Genomic DNA, 19,594 nt, shown 5'->3' on the forward strand with positions numbered 1-19,594 from the left:
CATACAGTGCACATCTCCAGCCCCTTTACCTTCTGTATCACCCCATTACTTGTAGTATGTAAGCTCGTTGGAGCAGGACCCGCACCCCTATTGTTTCCATCAATTGATTACTATGTAACTGTGGTTCTGTAATGTTTGTACTTTTGTCTTTCTGTATCCCCTGTCTATGTAAGCGCTGCGGAATTTGTTGGCGCTATAAAAATAAAGTTTATTATTATTATTAATAGTTTTGTGCATGCCGCCCTTTATCAGACATGTCCTATAAGGCCTCACTCACACAAGCATGTTTATGTGCATATGGTTTCACATGAGAGTACAAACCAAGTATGCTGGGCCTATCTTGCCGTATATGAGCATGTAATACGCACCAAGATAGGACATGCTGTGTTTTTGTGCACATGTGAGCAGAACAATGACGGTATGGGATATTAGTACAGCGCATGATGCATGAGGAATACGCAATAAATATATGCTTGTGTAAGTGAGCCCTACAGTTGAAGGGACCGGCTCTGTATACCATACCTTGTCTTGTATAAGGCTGCACAGCAGCTATTAGGTAATGCACACACTGCCATAGTCCTTCGTTTCCAGTAAGCAACGGCCCAAAATGCAGGGTATTCAAAACTAGAAAAGGGCAGACATTGCCTTCCATATGAGGCCTGCTGGTGATCCAGAAGAGTCTAAGCTCTAGTAATTACCCGTGTGATTGTCTCTTGGAATTCCTTTTAGTCTATGATTTATGTCTTTTTTTTTTTTTTTACAAAATATCAACGGTGTCCATTGCTTGGTTATTTATTGCTTGAAACCCATGAAAAAAAAAATGCTACAATTTTGGGCTCTGCACGCCATGGTGAGGTATAGGCAGCCTGACTAGTATCAGGAGCTCAGCCATGTCAGTCTATTAGTGCACATACAGTATCAGATGGCCAGAGAGGCAGGGCCAATCTTCTTCATGACTTTGTTTAATGCTGCAATCTTCTCCTCTAGGAGGTAGTTTTTCTTCTCTGCACTTTTCTGCCGTTGTTCTGTCACTTGCAGAGCCTTCATCAGCTGGGCGTTCTCCACATAAAGATCCTTCAGAAGTATGTCCGACTTTGCATTCTTCTCCAGCTGTGTAGAGATATAGATGTGCATGGTAAACATGTTTACAATTGGTATGAAGCATTCATTTTTATAGGCTGGTTTCACATCTGTGTTGGAACCTACGGTTGAAGGTTTGACTCCGTACCGGAAGAAAAAGTGCTGCATGCAGCGCTTTTTCTTCCATCCAAAAGCCAAAGCTGGCCAGCTGAGTGGAACCATTCCACCCTAAGGATTCCCCATTCCAGCTCCCCAAACAGAGCAAGAAAGCGGAGACCTGGGTGCAAGTGTGAAACCACCATATCATTAATTTTGCAGAAAGGTGATTTTATTACAGACAACAAAATCAAAAGAGACATCCATATAATGCTACATGTTATCGCTCTACCATTACTACAGAAATAACGTGCATGTTAAGAAGTGGTCAGCAATCATGGTAAAGCATTTCAGGTGCAGTTTAGGTCCCGGAAACCAAATTATCTAACAAGTTAATCTTATTTAACACCAAGGAATCAACAGGTACAAGGTGCTGGTAGATCCGGTCAAGAACAACCGATCTGCTAAAATATGACTTCTGGTTAGCTTAACACATCCAGTATGTCAGTTGGCCAAGCAAGCACTCCAATTAGGAAACACCAAGCTGAGTAATGGATCCCTCCTGTCACCCACATTTAGTGCAATACATTCTACACATGCATATATCAACTAAAGGCTGTGTCAGGTGCTATTGTACAACATCCCAAACCTATTGAGATATGCAGTGGGGGTTGTAATGTGGGCAGCCTTTTGTGAAGCCCATGACCATCCACAGTGCCCATAGTGTAATCCACCACTAGGGAAGAGAAAGCAGGGACAAGGCAGTAACTTTAAAAGCCTCACCATGTAGCCTCTTCCAAATGCTCCCTTATTTCCTTATTCTTACCTTTCACAAAGTTGCAACTCAGCAAAGGGTTCCTTGTCTTCCCCTGATGGTGGGAGAAGAACTCTCTCCTTCAACCCTGCACAGCATCAGATCAGGGCTGTCATGACGCTTTTGCCATGGAAACCAGCACGCTCCCTCGCCAGTATCGTCCATGAGACCTGGCTGTAGTCTGGAGGGGTAAACTGCATGACCCACAATATGGAAGGATGAGGGGACACCAGAAGGTATTCCCTAAGGTTCCCCCACACACACTAGTGTATTTGGCACAGTGTGCCGTCCGTGTTAATTCAGAGCAAGCACACGGCCCCCAATATAGGGCCATGAGGCTATGCACATTGATTGTTTTTCACACGGACCAATGGTCCAATTGCACCAGTGCAATTAATCCAATACATAATGTCTGGTGAGATTTACCTTCCCTGTACCCAGGGCTCCTCTTCTGGTCCAGGTGCTGCTGCACTGGGTCAGACCCACGGCAGCAGTGCCTAGACCTGCTAAGGGAGCCTGGGAGAGAGGATAGTGAGTCTGAATTTGTGTGTTACTAAATAAGCTAGTGATGGCTGCAGATGCACAGGGCCAAATATGTTTCAGCAACCATTAGAAGTCATCATGGTGGTCTGGTTTGGATTTAAAAGGAAACAGAATTGTCTCCAATCAGAGAAGTGGATAGGGGTGCCCAACAAGCCAGAACCCATGGTCTGCCACTGGAGACATGCTGCTCCATTTTTTTAAAATTCAGTTTCCCCTTTGACTTCCAGACTGGTTGACCACCATTACAGTACATGTAGCTACATGCACTGATGACAAGATATTGTCACACCACACAGAGGACACATAATACTGGTATGTATCACCTCCGACCATCATACAAGCTACACTAACCTGCTCATTCAACTGGTCAACTTTTTCTTGCAACATGAGCCGGACATTTTTCAGGTTCATTTCCACATCTTGCATTCGTTCTTCCATCCTGCGCAGCAGTTTCTCATGTTCCTCCTGTATAAATATGACAACATTAAAATGGAACATTGTAGATATATGAAAGGGTTATAGAAGTTTTCTGTCCTAGAAAAATTGGAGGACTTTTCTCATCCACCAAAGTCAATGTATGTCCAATGATTTATGTTATGTTCCCTCAGTCATAAGGGCAGATTTAAAGAAACCTTATCAGCACTCATGCCATATAGGTTTTAGTAAATACTTGTAGTTCCTCATGAAATAACAATTCTGGATCTTTTTTTTTTTTTTTTGGAACTCCATGTTGTGCAGTTACTCTATTTTTCCCCATAGACAATTTATGAGTCTTATACTCAACCTGGCCCGCAGCATCTGAGTCCTTCGCGCTGGTCTCCAGTGCTGCGGCAGGCTGCAGTGTAATCCTCAGCGTTGACATGGCACTCTTTCTGGTGACTGGGCTCTCTGAATACCCCGCCTCCAGCAAGCAAGTGCTGTGATTAGATCATGAGCGCCGTTGCTCAGCCAATCAGAGTCGGCACTTGATGAACCAATCACAGCTATTTAGTGATGTAATTCACTGAATGGCTGTGATTGGATCACGAGCGCCATTGCTCAGCCAATAAAGACCCGAGCACAGGGTCGATACGTGGCTGCTTGCTTCCTCACGATGTACTAATTCTAATAAAGAAGAGGATTTTTAGTGAATGCTGCCTGGTTCTTCTCCTTCTCTATACTGATGACCAACTGTGGACCCGGGTAGTCGGGACCCTAACTGGGCTATTGCATAGTACCTTGCACCAGTGGTGAGATTTAACCCTTGGAGTGCTGCTGTGACTTTTTTTCTCTTTCTATTGCTCAGCCAATCACAGCACTCACTTGCTGGAGGTGGGGTATTCAAAGCTCCATCACCAGAAAAAGGGTGCTTTGTCAACGTTGAGGATTACACTGCAGCCTGCTGCAGCGCTGTATATCAGTGCGAGGGACTCCAATGCCGCCGCCACCTAGGTAAGTATTTGTGTTTTTTTTTCTTCATGTAGTTTAGCTAGGGCTTATTTTAGGGGCAGGACTTATATTTCAAGCCCCTTTCTCCCGATAATGGGGGTAAGGCTTATTTTCGGTGAAACAGGGTATCGGCATCTGAAAACATTTTAACAGTGGAAATTGCTGAAAGGAGAATACTAAAAATACTTCAACAGAGGCAAGAATACCCAGAAGTTGTCAGGAAATGTCTTAGTCATGTTCAATAGAGAAAACAAAAAGTAAGCAGCCCACAGATACCTGTTGCATGGCCAGTTGGCGGTTGGTCTGTTCAGCGTGGAACCTCATCCTCTCCTGCAGCTGCTGCACTTTCTGCTGCTCTTCTAAGAGCCGGTTCTGTAACTCCGCGACCTGCTCCCTGGTCACAGAGCTGCTCACCTTCTCCTTCAGTTGTTGGACCTCTCGCATATGCTGAGACTGCACAAGAGTCAGCTTGCTGTTGGCATCTAGTAGCTGTATAGTCACAATTCAATGAGAGAGAAAAGTGAGAGGGGAGGATGTGGGCAGCTCAGCTGCATGACAAAGATTGCAAAGCTTACACTGTTTTTTTGCAGTTCTCTTTGCTGGTCATTTACCACAGTTATTAGTGTTTTATCAAACCAAATGTAAGCCCCATTACATCCGTGATTCCCCATAAGTGGTTTTTAATTAAAAGTAGGGTCAGAAGGAAATCTTAAAGGAAATTTTCACTCTTTGTCCAAAGACGTACAGAAAACCTTTAAACTCAAGAGATCTAGATCCAGGTATGGAAATACATGCACTGGGAGTATAGTGACTGAAACTTTGGAGACGACTTATGAGGAGGTTCTTGGCAGGCAGAGCCCCTGAAGGTCCCATCTCACATGTTCTGGCTGAAAGAGTCTGGAATATCTATTTCAATCTTAAAACAGCAACAAGCAGACTAGGTCGCTCAGCTATATATAAAACACATAAATATGCACTTTGAACCCGAATACCGCCATACCGGGTCAACACAACTCTGCCATTCAGTGCCCAAATAATACAATTATAGATTTTCCATACAATACAGCCCTTCAGTGACCAAATAATACAGCCATATATTGGTTGAAGTGAAGCATTTAATGGTAAACTTTCTGGTGATCTAAGGCAGTGAAGAGGTAAAGGCCCTGGTGGTCTAAGGCTATGAAGGAGTAATGGTAAAGTTCAGGGTGGTCTATGGTTTTGAAGGAGTAATGGTAGAGTTCTTGGTGGTCCAGGGTTATGAAGGAGTAATGGTATTCTTGGTGGTCTAGGGCTATGCAGGAGTAACTGTAAAGTTCTTGGTGATTCATGGCAGTGAAGGTTTATATCCTTCACTACTCAGGTTGCTCAGAGGAGTACAATCCTTGGAAGGACCTCTAGGAATGGGAGCCCTGGACATTTGCCCAGTTTGCCACCCATATAACCAGGCGTGAACTTTATACATGTGAAAAATTGTATTACATAGTAACATAGTTCGTAAGGCCAAATGAAGACAATGTCCATCTAGTCCAGCCTGTTTATCCTCCTGTGTTGTTGATCTAGAGGAAGGCAAAAAACTTCAAGTTCAGAAGCCAATTAGCCCTTTTGGGGAAAAAATTCCTTCCCGACTCCCTAATGGCAATCAGACTATTTCCTGGATCAACCCCTAACAGTTCCTACCTGCCTGTATACCCGGATTAACAATTAACCTAAGATTTATCTACTAAACCATGACAGCCAGTTCTTATCAGCCTGAACGTTTAGAATACTCATTGTATTAGATGCCTGAAACTGGCAATCTATCACACAGGAAACCTATCGCATCTTATCCATCCATGGAGATTCAGGAAGCTAACCATCTGAATTCCACAGAACATTATCTCTAGGCATAAGACAAAGAGTGACATTTTCATTTATATGGTGCTGGTGGAACTTTTATAGAAACTTTCAGAAATTTTGTGCATGCTCAACCCTTACAGCCTGCCTCATCCCTTGATATGGGGGGTGCCTCTTGCATGTATGTCTTATGGCAGGGTGCTACACTGTTGCAGCTCCCTTCTGCCCTACCCTTATTTATAGTAGATAATAATACTCTACCTTATAATTGGACTCATCCAGCTCCGATCTCAGCTGATTATGGCTTTTTTTCCAATTCTGGAATTCCCCCTGGGCTTGTTTTAATTGACCCTTCAGATCTTCTATTTGACTCACCTGGACAATTTATACAAGACATGTAATGTAAAATAGAGCTGGAAGGTAACATGTTAAAAGCAACTGGTCACCAGGTATGAGCACCATAAACTACGTTATGGTGCTCATATGGAAGATCCCCGGGAGCCTGGGGAGGTACTCCTTACTACTTACCCAGCTCCCTGATCAAGCACAGTTACCCCTAAAAGTCCAGACAGACCGTGTGCCGGACCGCTGGCTGCATGCTATGCGCGAACAATGACGTTGATTACTATGGGGGTGCACAATCACAGCGTGCAGCCAGCGGTCCAGCTGCATGGTCTGCAGTGACTTTTGAGGTGACAGTGCTTGATTGGGGAGCTGGGTAAGTATAAGAAATACCTCCCCAGACTCCAGGGAACCTGTCGTATGAGCAGCATAACTTAGGTTATGGTGCTCATACCTGGTAAGAGGTTCCCTTTATTATTGTTAGCATACTATCTAGCCTTCGCTGCATGAGCCCTACTTATTTCGAGGAGATAACTAATCATATGTTACATGTGTTTTGCGGTATTATATAATAAACAAAGTACAGTAAAACTCAGGCCAAAATTTCCTTTGCCCTGATCAGCATGGGCCAGGAAAATAGGGCATCTTGTAGGAAATGTGGCTTGCCTATATGTAAATATGGCTACAATGAAGTAGTAATGTATGTGATTATTACTGTGGCGTTCGATATGAGGCCTATGTGGTTCTAATAGAACATGGCTTCAGAAAAACAGGAAAGGTATTTAATAGCGTGCCCAGGTTTACCTGCTCAGTGCTTTCTTGCAGAAGTCTAGAAACAGACTGGCACTGACCCTCCAAAGATTCCTTCACTTGCTTTAATGATATTTCTTCTTGAAGGCTCGCCATAACTAAAAGCTGTAAATTTATAAGTCAGACAGTCGCCAGTAAATTATTTAAATATTTCGCAAATATAGTCAGTTTTACAAAAAGTATAACATCAACTAGTTCAGCACAGAGGGTGCTGCATAAAAGTGACTTAACTCTTAAGGAGGTTCTTCAGGCCTTAGAACTTTGATGGCTAAAATGAAGGACGAGCTTTCAAAAAAATGAGATGTGCTGCGATACCAGGCACAGTCACTCGTATGAGCCCATGTGCCAATGGTAACCACTACGGGGATGCTGTACTTACAGTAGCACTGTGGCACCTCTATGCTGCTGATCGTAGGCATCCAGAGTCTGGACTCATGCCATCAAACACTCAGGGCCTATCCTAAGGATATGCCATCAGTGACAAAGTCCTGGAGAACCAATTTAAGCAAGTCACAGTCATTTTTATGGATCTATGAAGATTTGATTGGAAGTGAACAAATGCACCAACCTGCTTGTTAGTCTCATCCAGTCCATTGAGAAGATCTTGTTTTTCCTGCTTGTGCTTAAGAATCAGATTTTCAATCTACAGTATTTTTATAAGGAAAAGCATAATAAATGTAATCTTTAATATTCAGCTGTGTGGAACCTTTCTTATAATCACTTTTTACTCTTAGAAAAATGTTCAAAATGTAACAACATGAAAACAGAAAACAACCACCACCTCGTCTGAGCCCACTGACAAGTACATTCATTGTCAAAAAAAAAAAATTAAGCACCTACACGGCGTGCAGTATGGGCCCTTTTACACGGGCCGAGTCTTTTGGATGACTGCACGAGCATTGACGTAACCGCTGAGGTCACCAGCGCTTGTGCAGAGCATTCAAACAAACACTTGCCACCGGTTTGCTGGCTTCTCGCTCAGCACTTCACCTCCTGTGGGAAGCGCTGTGCGGGGAGCATTTACACAGGACGGAAAGCCAGCGAGCCAACAAGATTTTTTCAAGCTGAATGAAAAGTCAGCTTAAACAACCGCTAACGACAAATGAGCGATTTTTTTCACATTCACACGGAATGATTATCTTCAAATTCGTTCGTTTGACCAAATTTTGAGTAATAATCTTTACGTGTAAATGAGCCTTTACGACTTACAGATATGCAAATGATTAGAGTTGTGACGTCATTAGATAGACGGTATTGTCACTTGAGGCTCTAAAAGTGGTTCCCCCCTTGGTCTATAAAAAGGCTCTCAGAAGCTTCTTGCATGTAGTGACCTCTTCTTCCACTTGTGTAGAGCTTGTTGCCCACTAGACCAGTGTTCCCCAACTCCAGTCCTCAGGGACCCCCAGTAGGTCATGTTTTCAGGATTTCCTCAGTATTGCACAGGTGATGTAATTATTGTCGGTGCCTCAGACATTGCCACAGATGTTCTTACTATAGGAGATCCTGAAAACATGACCTGTTGGTGGTCCCTGAGGACTGGAGTTGGGGACCCCTGCACTAGACGCCTCTATGATGCAATTAAAGAGATTTCACCCAGTTAACAGCGTTTGAGAGGGTGCATTATTGGAATGCAAGATGGTCTATCGACGAATTACCCGCCACATGGGCCATATTGACCAGACTGTTAGGAGTTGTTGAGACTAGTGGACGCGTGAGGGTATGCCAACAAAGTGACCGGGCTAAGGACACCCTCAACAGACCACCAGTCCGACAAGCACAAGCAGCTCCAACTGTTTCGTTGTCCGCCATCCAGAGACAGATGGCACCATTGTTACATCCCTATCTGTTGGAACCATTTCCAGGTGCTTGGCTGAAGGACATTTGGTCTCACGGTGCCCATTATGTATACGGACATTGACACCCACCCACTGTGGCCTCAGTTTGCGGTGGTGTCGTGAATTATGAAAGTGGACTACTACGAAGTGGCAACTGGTTATCTTCAGCATCAAATCGAGGTTTAGTTTGGGCAATGACGACGGCGGATTTTATGTCTGGAGACCTATTGGTTAGTGCCTCATTTCACTTGTTATTCCCAACAGCAAAATGGCTAGAAGCATACTTGATAACACAGAGTCATTATTTGAAGTCACATACCTTGTTTTTAGAGAACTGTAGGTCATGTTCCAGCCTCTCTCTGTCTTGTTGCCAGTTAGCTTCCTTTTGGGCCTTCTCTTGCTCTACAGAGCTGAGTTAGTTCTGGAGCTTCTCTACATTTGCTGTGACCTCTTCTATCTGTTGGGTCATTTCCCTCAGCCGGCCTTCTAACTGATGGACAAGCTCCTGGTAGGCATTGTTCTGTGCCTTTAGATCTGATATAGTACAGTTCAGTTGCAGTAATTCATTATGGGTTTTGTCAGTCTGGAAATAAAAACATATATACTTATTAAGTTGAATGTACAAAGCTTGACTGACTTGACATCACAAGACGCCATTTCACCAAAAACTTCTTATCATAGTGGGTTGGTTCCTTATGACTTACTCTGTCAAGTCATTAAGGGTCCTCTCACACAGGACAATTGCCGGGTGCATAAGCGCCCAACAGTTCTAATGACAATTGCAGCTGTGCTTTTACACAAGAGTGATAATCGTTTACACAGCGCGACATCAATGAACGAATGCTGTTGTGTCTGCACAAACTGAACAACGAACGTAAAGCAAATAAATTCACTGTGTTATAATGGTAGATTTTCCTGTGTAAGAATCAGTGTTCTTACCAATATTAAGGGTGCTGAATCCAAACACATCAACCAAAACGGTTTGTTAGGTAAGACAATGACGTTCTAGACATGGTAAGAAAATAGGATATTCACTCAAGTACCATTTTGTTACAGTATATTGACCAATAAAACCATGGGTCTCTGATCAAAACGGTCTATTAGGACTTTCCTGAGAGATGCAGTGACTTATAAGATGAACATGGTGGAAGATTTTACCAGGACATACGTGCTACTGAAAAATATTATGGAAGAAAGTGGATGCCTGCAATGCCGGCTGATAACTGCTGGAATGTTCCAAGGGAGAACACTGGACAGAAAAGAAATAAATGACTTTTACAAACATTGCACCTAACTTCCTATATTTTCATGCCACCTATGGAAGTTCTTTGTTATGATACATCTGCCATCTGGTGATCCTGCTTATAACTGTATGTTACCCAATTCCAGTTTTGCACGATCCAGCAATAAGCTTAACAATATTTGTGTGAAAGTATGAAGGTGATTGTTACACTTCTCATTCATGGTTAATACAACATTGAGGGTGCATTTACACGAGCGTATATCGGCTCGGTTTTCACGCCGAGCCGATATACGTTGTCTCTCTCTGCAGAGGGTGGAGGATGGAAGAGCCAGGGGCAGGAACTGTGCTCCCGCCCCCTCTCTGCCTCCTCTCCGCCCCTCTGCACTATTTGCAATAGGGAGAGGCGGGGCGGGGCTAATTCGCGGAACTTAGCCCCGCCCCCATCCCGCCTCTTCTCATTGCAAATAGTGCAGAGGGGCAGAGAGGACGTGGAGAGGGGGCGGGAGCTCAGTTCCTGCTCCTGGCTCTTCGATCCTCCACCCTCTGCAGAGAGAGACAACGTATATCGGCTCGGCGTGAAAACCGAGCCGATATACGTTCATGTGACTTCACCCTAAGCCTGAAACTTTTAAAGCAGCACAGACCTGACTGAGCTATTCTTGTTAGTGGGGGATGTGGACATTCTCTAGAGACCATCTTTAGTCCTTGTATCCGTATTCTTTCACTCTTATCAGTGAAAATGATATAAACAACACTTCACATAATGTAATAATTCTTAAAGGGGTTTGTCATTAGGAAAAAAAAATCAATTTTTACCTATTCCTTTCCTGTCAATCTTCTTACTGCATCTTCTACTCACCGATCTTCTCCTGGCTCCTCCAGTCCTCCAAGTCACCTCCCTTCCAGCCGGTTGGATCCTCTTCTTGCTGTTTTGGAGCGTCCATTGGTTGAAGGTCACCACCAGCAGGACAGTGAACGCTACAAGTGACATAGCATGGACTGCCTAGCTGGAACTGCCAAAAAAAAAAAAAAATCGGCAGCCTGCTTTAGGGCACATCTGCGATATCTTGTCGCTAGAGCCGGCTGCCGAACATTCGGCATTCTTTTCTAGGCAGTGAACGCTACATCACTAGTGACTTAACATACACTGCTCTGCAGGAAGCAATATGCCGGCAATGTATGCTTTGTCACAGGTAGAAGAGGTTCCGACCAGCTGGAGGTGACGTGATCCGAGGGACTGGAGGAGCCAGAAGATCAGGGAGGTCAAGATCTGGTAAAAAGACTGCCTGGGGAGGAATAGGCAAGTATAGAATTTTTCCGTTTTTTATGACAAAACCCTTTAAGTGTTAGACTTTTGTAGGATTTATTACTTTTTACAGCAATAAAGTGTAACGTAGTGTGTTGGTCAATCATGACTGGACACTATACTTTCGTTTGTACTGCCTTGCACAATAAATAAAGCTCAATAGACTAGGCTCGCTAGAAAGAGCACAGTGGTGACTACACACAGTTGATGTTGGTTTTAGATCCGATAATCAGCGTTAATTAATTTGGACACATAAGAGAACTCAGATCCCGGTAGCCTTATTGCGGATTCTAAATGTAAAGAAGCAGTCCAACAGTTTCTTGGTGGAGAATGTGGGCAGACTAAGAAATCTAGTGAATTGCCAAATATGGATGGAGCCGTAGCACCAATAAATTAAAAGCGGCATTAAGAACGTTGTCACACGGCCGTAAGCACATTTACATGCGCATCTGTGCTGCCTATTTGCACAATGGGCGTTGCGTATTTGCAGGTGTGTGTTTTACTGTATTTTTTGAGCACGCAAGCATGCTCATATATATTGAAATAGACAATTAAGTTAATTGAGTATATGCTATTATCATGTGCAAATGCTCAGGAAAATAGAGGCTGGTGCATACTATTTTTTGGGAAGAAGTCCATCACATAATTTACTTTTACAGAAATGAGATGTAATTTATGATGTTGGTCAACCATGACTGGACACTACACTTTCTTTTGCTCTACTTTGCACAATAAATAACGCTCAATGGGCTAGGCTTATCAGAAAGAGCACAGTGGTGACTTCACACAGTTGATGTCTCTTGTTCTTTCTTCGATGATCATCATTAGTTTTATTTGGACATATGAGAGAGCTCAGATCCCAGTAGCCTTTTTGCTGTTTCTAAATTTAAAGAAGTACTCCAACACTTGTTTCATGTAAAAAAGCCTTTACCCATCAATGCTATCTTGAAAACATGAACAAAGCAGTCGCATATCATCAAGTAAAAAAAGCTAAGGGAATGATCTAGGATTCTGTGGAGATAACCTGCCTGACCAAAACACCCAGGCGGAGCTGCAATATCAGACAGAGCACATGGATAAATGTCACTATTATTGGAGGGGGAGGGGGGGAACACTGTGCATCCCTTTTAAGAGGCAGCCTATAGGATGCTTAAAGAGTCTATTTCTCATACTCAGCTGGTGGTATATTTTTAGTATTACTTTTATGCCGTATCATCATGTAGAATCATGAATAAGAGGTTTGAGATAATCCTAAATTATGCAATCCGCAAACAGAGTACAGATGCAAACGGCATACAATTAATGTGAAGCATCACCGTGCATCTGCTAATTTGGCACATTTGCACCGTTTCCTGTTCCTACTAATTTTCCATCTGCAGTTTTGGCTGTTGGAGAGCCGGGGCAATCTGCTAAATCTGCCAATGTCCCAGATAAGACTATTCTAATAGTTGGAGAGCCCTGTCTAAACATCTACAGATAAAATAGATGGAGCAAACATCAGCTAAAAGTCAACTAGCATAAAATAGAATGCAAGAAATCTTCAACTATGTTTCTTGTATACGATTCCTTCATAAACTTTGGTACATATTGTTTAAAATGTAACAAACTACCGTATATACCGGCTTATAAGGCGACGGGGCGTATAAGACGACCCCCCAACTTTCACCTTATACGCCGGTATACAGTGGAGAAAAAAAAATAATTCATTACTCACCTCCCCCGGTGTTCTGTCGTGCTCCGGCAGGATGTCGCTCGCTCCTCGTCCCCGGCGCAGCATTGCTTTCTGAATGCGGGGCTTGAAATCCCCGCTTCCAGAAAGCTAATACACACGCCGGCAGCCATGACATCATTGAATGGCTGTGATTGGCTAAAACACACGTGGCTTCAGCCAATCACACTATTCAATGACATCATTGAATGGGTGTGATTGCTAACACGTGCGCCTTCAGCCAATCACAGCCATTCAATGCTGTCATGGCTGCCGGCGTGTGTATTAGCTTTCTGGAAGCGGGGATTTCAAGCCCCGCATTCAGAAAGCAATGCTGCGCCGGGGACGAGGAGCAAGCGACATCCTGCCGGAGCGCGACAGAACACCGGGGGAGGTGAGTAATGAATTTTTTTTTTTTACACTTTTTTTTTTTTGTATTACCGGCGCATAAGACGACCCCCGACTTCAGAGCAGATTTTTCGGGGTTCAAAAGTCGTCTTATACGCCGGTATATACGGTATTTCAATTAAAATATACATGCAGTACCTCCTGGCAGAATAACTGCAGCTCACTTTGAAGCTTTTCTCTTTCTCTCTGCCATTCAGACCAGCTATGAAGTCTTTCGCCGTCCATGACAGCAAACTTTGCCTCTAGTTGTTCTATATGAGTGGCTGATTCATGCTTTTCATCCGTGAGCTCCCTCAGTCTAGCATTCAGTCCTTGAATGGCCTCATAACTCACTTCTCTCTGAGCACTGAGATCGGACACTGTGCTTGTTAGTTGGAGGCTCTGAGCATTCAGCTGGCACAGCTCATCCCAGTATTTTTCATTCTAAGTATAAAAAAATAAATAAAAAATAACCAATCACAAAACATATTCCACTGTAATTTTTCATTTCTACAGTCATTCTTCTACACCCCCCCCACCCCTATACCGTACCCATACCTAAACCGTGCTGCAGACCGCTGCAAAACGAATATAGATACATGATCTTACCCCTTTGCATAACATTTCCAAACATGACTTATTTATTTCCACATGACCACATGAAAAGTTGTTTGGAACCCCTTAGGCTAACTTCACACAGTCGAGTGCGATATTGGGCCACGAATCACGGCCCGATATTTCGCTCACCAATAGCTGAATTTGCCATGGATGTGACGCATTTTTATATCAAAAACGTCCCGCATAACTCTGGGGAAGTAGCAATCCCCTGCCACGGCTGATAGCAGAGTTTCCCCTATTGTTTTAATTAAGGAAACCTCACATCACACCGTATACACCTAGCACGTGGTACGATGCTGCCGCCAGCCACATTGAAATCAATAGGATACACAATGCAAGGGCATGCCAAAAGATAGGGCTGCAGAGACCTTATATCTCCTGTATATAATTAGATATGTATAGCTGGTACAACAGGGTACTAGAACGTCCATGCTGCCTGTATCACATATTGTATCCAAGCTAGAGGTGGTACAACAGGATACTGGAGCCTCTATGACTGGCCGTATCAAATCTCGTATCCAAGCTACAGGCGGTACAACAGGGTACTAGAGCTTCTATGGCAACCGTATCTCATCTTGAATTCAAGCTCGAGGTGGTTCAACACGGTACTAGAGCCTTCATGCTTCCCGTATCACATCTTGTATCCAAGCTAGAGCTGGTACAACAGGGTACTCGAGCCTCTATGGCACCCGTATCTCATCTTGAATCCAAGCTAGAGATGGTACAACATGGTACTAGTGCCTCCATGCCTGTCATATCACATCTTGTATCCAAGCTAGAGGCAGTACAACAGGGTACTAGAGCTTCTATGCCCACTTGTATCACATCTTGTATACAAGCTAGAGCTGGTACAACAGGGTACTAGAACCTCCATGCTGCCTGTATCACATATTGTATCCAAGCTGGAGGTGATACAACAGAATACTGGAGCCTCTATGACTGGCCATATCAAATCTTGTATCCAAGCTACAGGCGGTACAACAGGGTACTAGAGCCACTATGGCAACCGGATCTCATCTTGAATTCAAGCTAGAGGCGGTACAACAGGGTACTAGAGCCTTCATGTTGCCCATATCACACCTTATATCCAAGCTACAGGCAGTACAAACAGGGTACTAGAGCCTCAATGCCCGCCTGTATCACATCTTGTATCCAAGTTAGAGGAGGTACAATAGGGCACTAGATCCTCCATGCCTGCCCATAACATATCTTGTATCCAAGCTAGAGGCGTGGGGTACTAGAGTCTCCATTCAAGGGTCACTTTTCCACAATAAATTCTCCTTTTACTCTGATATTGTAATCACTTATTTATATCAACATTACAATTACACAGAGAAATTTTCATCCACTTCCAACAATTTCTTCTAGGGGAGGGATATTTTTACAATGAGTATTTATACAGCCATGTAGGAGTCATTCCTCTACGCCGGTAGCAAGTCCCGATAAATGGGGAGGGTTAGATAAAGACCTGGTGACCTACCCTGTAAAAACCTCGCCTTGGAAACTCTATGAAAGAGCTCTCAAATAATTCAAATATGGTATCCGATGGCAGGACCCCCAGGCCAAAGGATTCTCTAAATGCGACTGGGGAAGAGTGAGGTGTGAGTACAAGTAGTCAGGGTTTTCCTCATGACGCAACTGTGGGAAAGCCCTCGGGAAGCCCAGCTGCTGATGCATGTCATGATGAAAGGAAAGGACTGCGCTATACCAAAGCTCACATACTAGCAACATGGAATGTGCGTGGCATGAGTCTAGGTGATTGGACATTGTGAAATGTGAAATGACTAGGCTTGACAATGATATTCTTGGAATTAGCGAATTGCACTGGACAGGTAATGGATATTTTTAGTTCGATGACTTCACAAGAATGCCAAGAGGAATTGAGTAGCCTTTATTACAAACAAGTGGACCTCAAAGGCAATAGAAAGTTTTAGAGCAATCAGCGACCGTATCATTGCTATCCGGATACGTGGTAAGCCAGTGACCATCTCAATCTTACAGGTCTATGCCCCAACGATGGATACTAATGAGGAAACCATTTAAGATTTTTATGCCGACTATACACGTGGACATCTCCCAATGGCCTCCATCAAAATCAGATTGACTACATCCTGCGTAATCATCGTTGGCGAAGTTCAGTCTTTGCAATAAAAACCTTTCCTGGCTCTGACTGTGGCTCTGATCATGAACCCCTTGCATCTAAGATCAGGATTAAATTATGTAGCATTAAGCAGGTTGCTCCACTGAGAAAATTTGACACCTCTAAAATCCCCCAATCATACACTATTGAGGTAGCAAACAGATTTGAACTGCTTGACACATCAGAAAAGCATCCAGAGGAACTATGGCACGATATACAGTCCACAGTTATGGAAACAGACAGTAAGCATCTAACCTACAAGCAGGAAAAACGTCGCTATTGGTTGTCCAAGCAAAACCTCAGAATAGTCGATGAAAAAAAGAACAGCAAAGGCGGCCGGCAACAAAGATGGAGTTCGGCAACTAAAAGCCAATTCTCAGCGAGCGGCAGGGAAAGACAAGGAAATTAACTGGAATGAGCATTACGAAGCAAAAGCCATGAAAGGCCATATGCGAGGCCTATTCTCAGAGGTCAAGATGGCCCGAAAACCTATCTTGGCAAGCAACAGCACAATCAAAGACAAAAATGGGAAGGAACTGAATGACCAACAGAGTAGCAAGGATAGGCGGAGGGAATACTCAGAGGAACTATATGCCTGCAACCACATACCTGGACCATTGTATGAGGTGGAGCCTGTGGACTTGGAGCCCTCCATTATTGAGTCAGAAGTAGTTATGGCAATGAAACAACTAGCCAAAAATAAAGCACCAGGCATAGATAATATACCGGCAGAGCTATTGCTGCCAGTACCAGTAAAACCATCACAGAGCTGTGCCAGGGAGTCTGGGTATCTGCACAATGACCACAGGACTGGAAAAGATCTGTATTCATCCCTCTGCCAAAAGAGGCAACTCCCAGATTTTCTCCAACTACCGAACAATAGCCCTCATTTTAATGCAAGCAAGACCTTCTCAAAATAATACAGGAAAGACTGAGATCAGTAGTTGAAGCGGCACTTCCTGATGTGCAGGCAGGACTCCGTCGAGGACGCAGCACCCGCGACCATATTGTAAACCTGTGATGGACCATGGAAAAAGCTCAAGAATACCTAAAGAATATCTATATGTGCTTCATCGCTACATCACGGCCTTTAACTGCGTCGACCATGGCAAGCTATGGCACGCCCTACAAGAGCTGGCATATCAGCGCATCTAGTTAAGCTAATAAAATCACTTTATACCAATCAAGAAGCCCCCGTGAGAACACAGTATGGCGACACAGATTAGTTTGGAGTCCGACAGGGCTGCATCCTCTCACCCTTCTTGTTTAACCTATATGCGGAAGCGATCATGCGTAAAATGGATCTAGACGAATTGGAAATTGGGGTGAAAATAGGTGGCAGAAACCTCAACAATCTCTGTTATGCGGATGACACAACTCTGCTTACAGAAACAGAAGCAGGTCTGAAGCAGCTGATATGAAAGATTAATACTGAAAGTGAAAACATGGGCCTCTACCTGAATTTAAGGAAGGCTGAAATTATTAGAACTGCAGAAAATGGGCGAATTTAAATGAAAATCGACAAGAAGGCCAAAGATTGTGTGCAAGGCTTCATCTTCCTTGGTTCGAAAATTGACTAGGCTGGAGAATCTATGCCAGAGATAAAACGTAGGATAGCATTGGGGAAAGCGTGATGCTAAACATGGACAACATCTGGAAAAGCAGGGATATCGGCATAGCAACTAAATGCAGGATAAGTGCAAACCATCGTATTCCCCATAGCCATGTATGGATGTGAAAGATGGACTGCGAAAAAAGCTGATAGCAGGATTGATATGTTTGAGCTGCGGTGCTGGCGAATGCTGCTGCGTATGCCCTGAATGGCCAGAGTAACAAACAGAGAAGTCCTAAATCATATAAGACCCGATATATCACTGGAAGACAAGATGACCCGGCACAGACTCACGGACTTTGGCCATGTAATGCCAGCAGAGTCGTTAGAAAAATCAATAATGCTTGGACAGATCAGTGGCAAAAGAAGACCTGGTGCCAAAGAACATGATGGCTGATGCTGCCATAGCTGATACGGGCATGGATATCATACAACTGAAAGAAGCAGTGCAAAACCGAAAACCATGGTGAGAGAGAGCCTTTAGGGTCGCCGAGGGTCGTGAACGACTAAACGGCTAACAACAACATTTATACACAGGGGTTTTCTTTGCCACCCCTCAGCTGTCTCATTGTTTTTTATTCTGAAGTAAATGATTCCAGTTTTGATAACCTCTCTGGGTATTGTAGTTCACCCATTCCATTTATTACTTTAGATGCCCATCTTTTTACCTGCTCAAGCACTGATATGTCCTTCTTGAGTACCGCTGCCAAAACTCTCCCCAATATCCCCTGTATGGTCTGAGTGTGTGCAGGCCTCTGCTATGGATTGTGTTGGTGTGACTTACAGTACTAGATTGACCCGTCGCTACGCCAACACAAAAAGCTTGGAAAAGCGGTTGCAAGCGTTTTAAGAACTGTTAGGCCTCATGTCCACGTGGAAAATCAGGCCCGCTACGGATTCTCCATGGAGAATCTGCAGCGGGTCCCTCCTGCCCTGCGGACATGAGCGCTGAAAAGAAGAAATAACTCACCTCTCGCACGCTCCGGATCTTCCCTTCGTCGCGGCCAGATTTTCTTTCTTCGGCCCGGCGGATGCGCACGGCAAGCCGGTTGCGTGCCGCGCGCAAGCGCCGGCCCAAAGAAAAAAGATCCGGCCGCGACGGAGAGAAGATAAAGCCGCGAAGAAGGGAAGATCCAGAGCAGGTGAGTATATTCTGTTTTTGGTCTCCCGCGGATCCGGACGGCTTCCATATGCTTCAATAGAAGCCTGCGGGAGCCATCCCCGCGGGAGACCCGCACGAAAATGGAGCATGGTCCGGATTTTTTCATGCTCCATTTTTTTTATTCCCTTTTATTGACCATCCACAGGTATTTATCTACCCGCGGGTGGTCAATGCATCCCTATGGGATGCGGATCTGCATGTGGGTGATCCGCTGCGGATTCTAAATCCTATTTTGCCCGTGCACATGAGGCCTTAAGCCGAGGATTCAGCTCAAACGGCTCGCCATCCGTGGTTTGGTCTTCCACATTTTGGGGACTTGGCAACAGTCAATTAGTGTATGTTACATGTCGGTATATTACACCACTTAGTAGAATAAATGTTACTGTGGAGCCCTCAGTATATTCGGTGTATCCTGTATATATCTTGTATCTCTGGTATACTCTACAGAGAGATAAAACAGTCACTGAGCTACAGACCACTATATACATGTGTGTAGCAGAGCAGAGTGTGTGTGCCTGCGTGTAGCAGAGCCGAGTGTGCGAACCTGCGTGTAGCAAAGCAGATTGCGTGCAGCAACGTGCAGCAAAGCAGAGTACGTGCAGCAGTGTGTAGGTTTTGCTACATGCACCCTGCTTTG

The 19,594-nt window shown here is 44.1% G+C and overlaps 2 protein-coding genes across 2 annotated transcripts in view; both read right to left on the reverse strand.

Annotated features, from left to right (window-relative positions):
* Positions 1-227: 227 nt before the first annotated feature.
* On the reverse strand, positions 228-8,846 carry LOC136620141 (ninein-like protein). Its single transcript, XM_066594857.1, has 7 exons — positions 8,838-8,846; positions 7,515-7,589; positions 6,941-7,051; positions 6,056-6,169; positions 4,238-4,450; positions 2,885-2,998; positions 228-1,110 (listed from the first exon to the last, which is right to left on the reverse strand). The coding sequence occupies exons 1-7, from the start codon at positions 8,844-8,846 to the stop codon at positions 919-921; spliced, it is 828 nt and encodes a 275-aa protein (XP_066450954.1). The 3' UTR covers positions 228-918.
* Positions 7,016-19,594, reverse strand: part of LOC136620142 (uncharacterized) — a 20,798-nt gene continuing 8,219 nt past the window's right edge. Inside the window, exons 3-6 of the mRNA XM_066594858.1 lie at positions 13,585-13,869; positions 9,101-9,364; positions 7,515-7,589; positions 7,016-7,051 (exon numbers count right to left, since the gene is read on the reverse strand). Coding sequence (XP_066450955.1) covers positions 9,197-9,364; positions 13,585-13,869 — 453 coding nt within the window. The 3' untranslated portion in view covers positions 7,016-7,051; positions 7,515-7,589; positions 9,101-9,196. The remainder of the gene's footprint in view (positions 7,052-7,514; positions 7,590-9,100; positions 9,365-13,584; positions 13,870-19,594) is intronic.

The sequence above is a fragment of the Eleutherodactylus coqui genome, chromosome 3 (assembly GCF_035609145.1).
Source record: "Eleutherodactylus coqui strain aEleCoq1 chromosome 3, aEleCoq1.hap1, whole genome shotgun sequence".
NCBI classification, from domain to species: domain Eukaryota; kingdom Metazoa; phylum Chordata; class Amphibia; order Anura; family Eleutherodactylidae; genus Eleutherodactylus; species Eleutherodactylus coqui.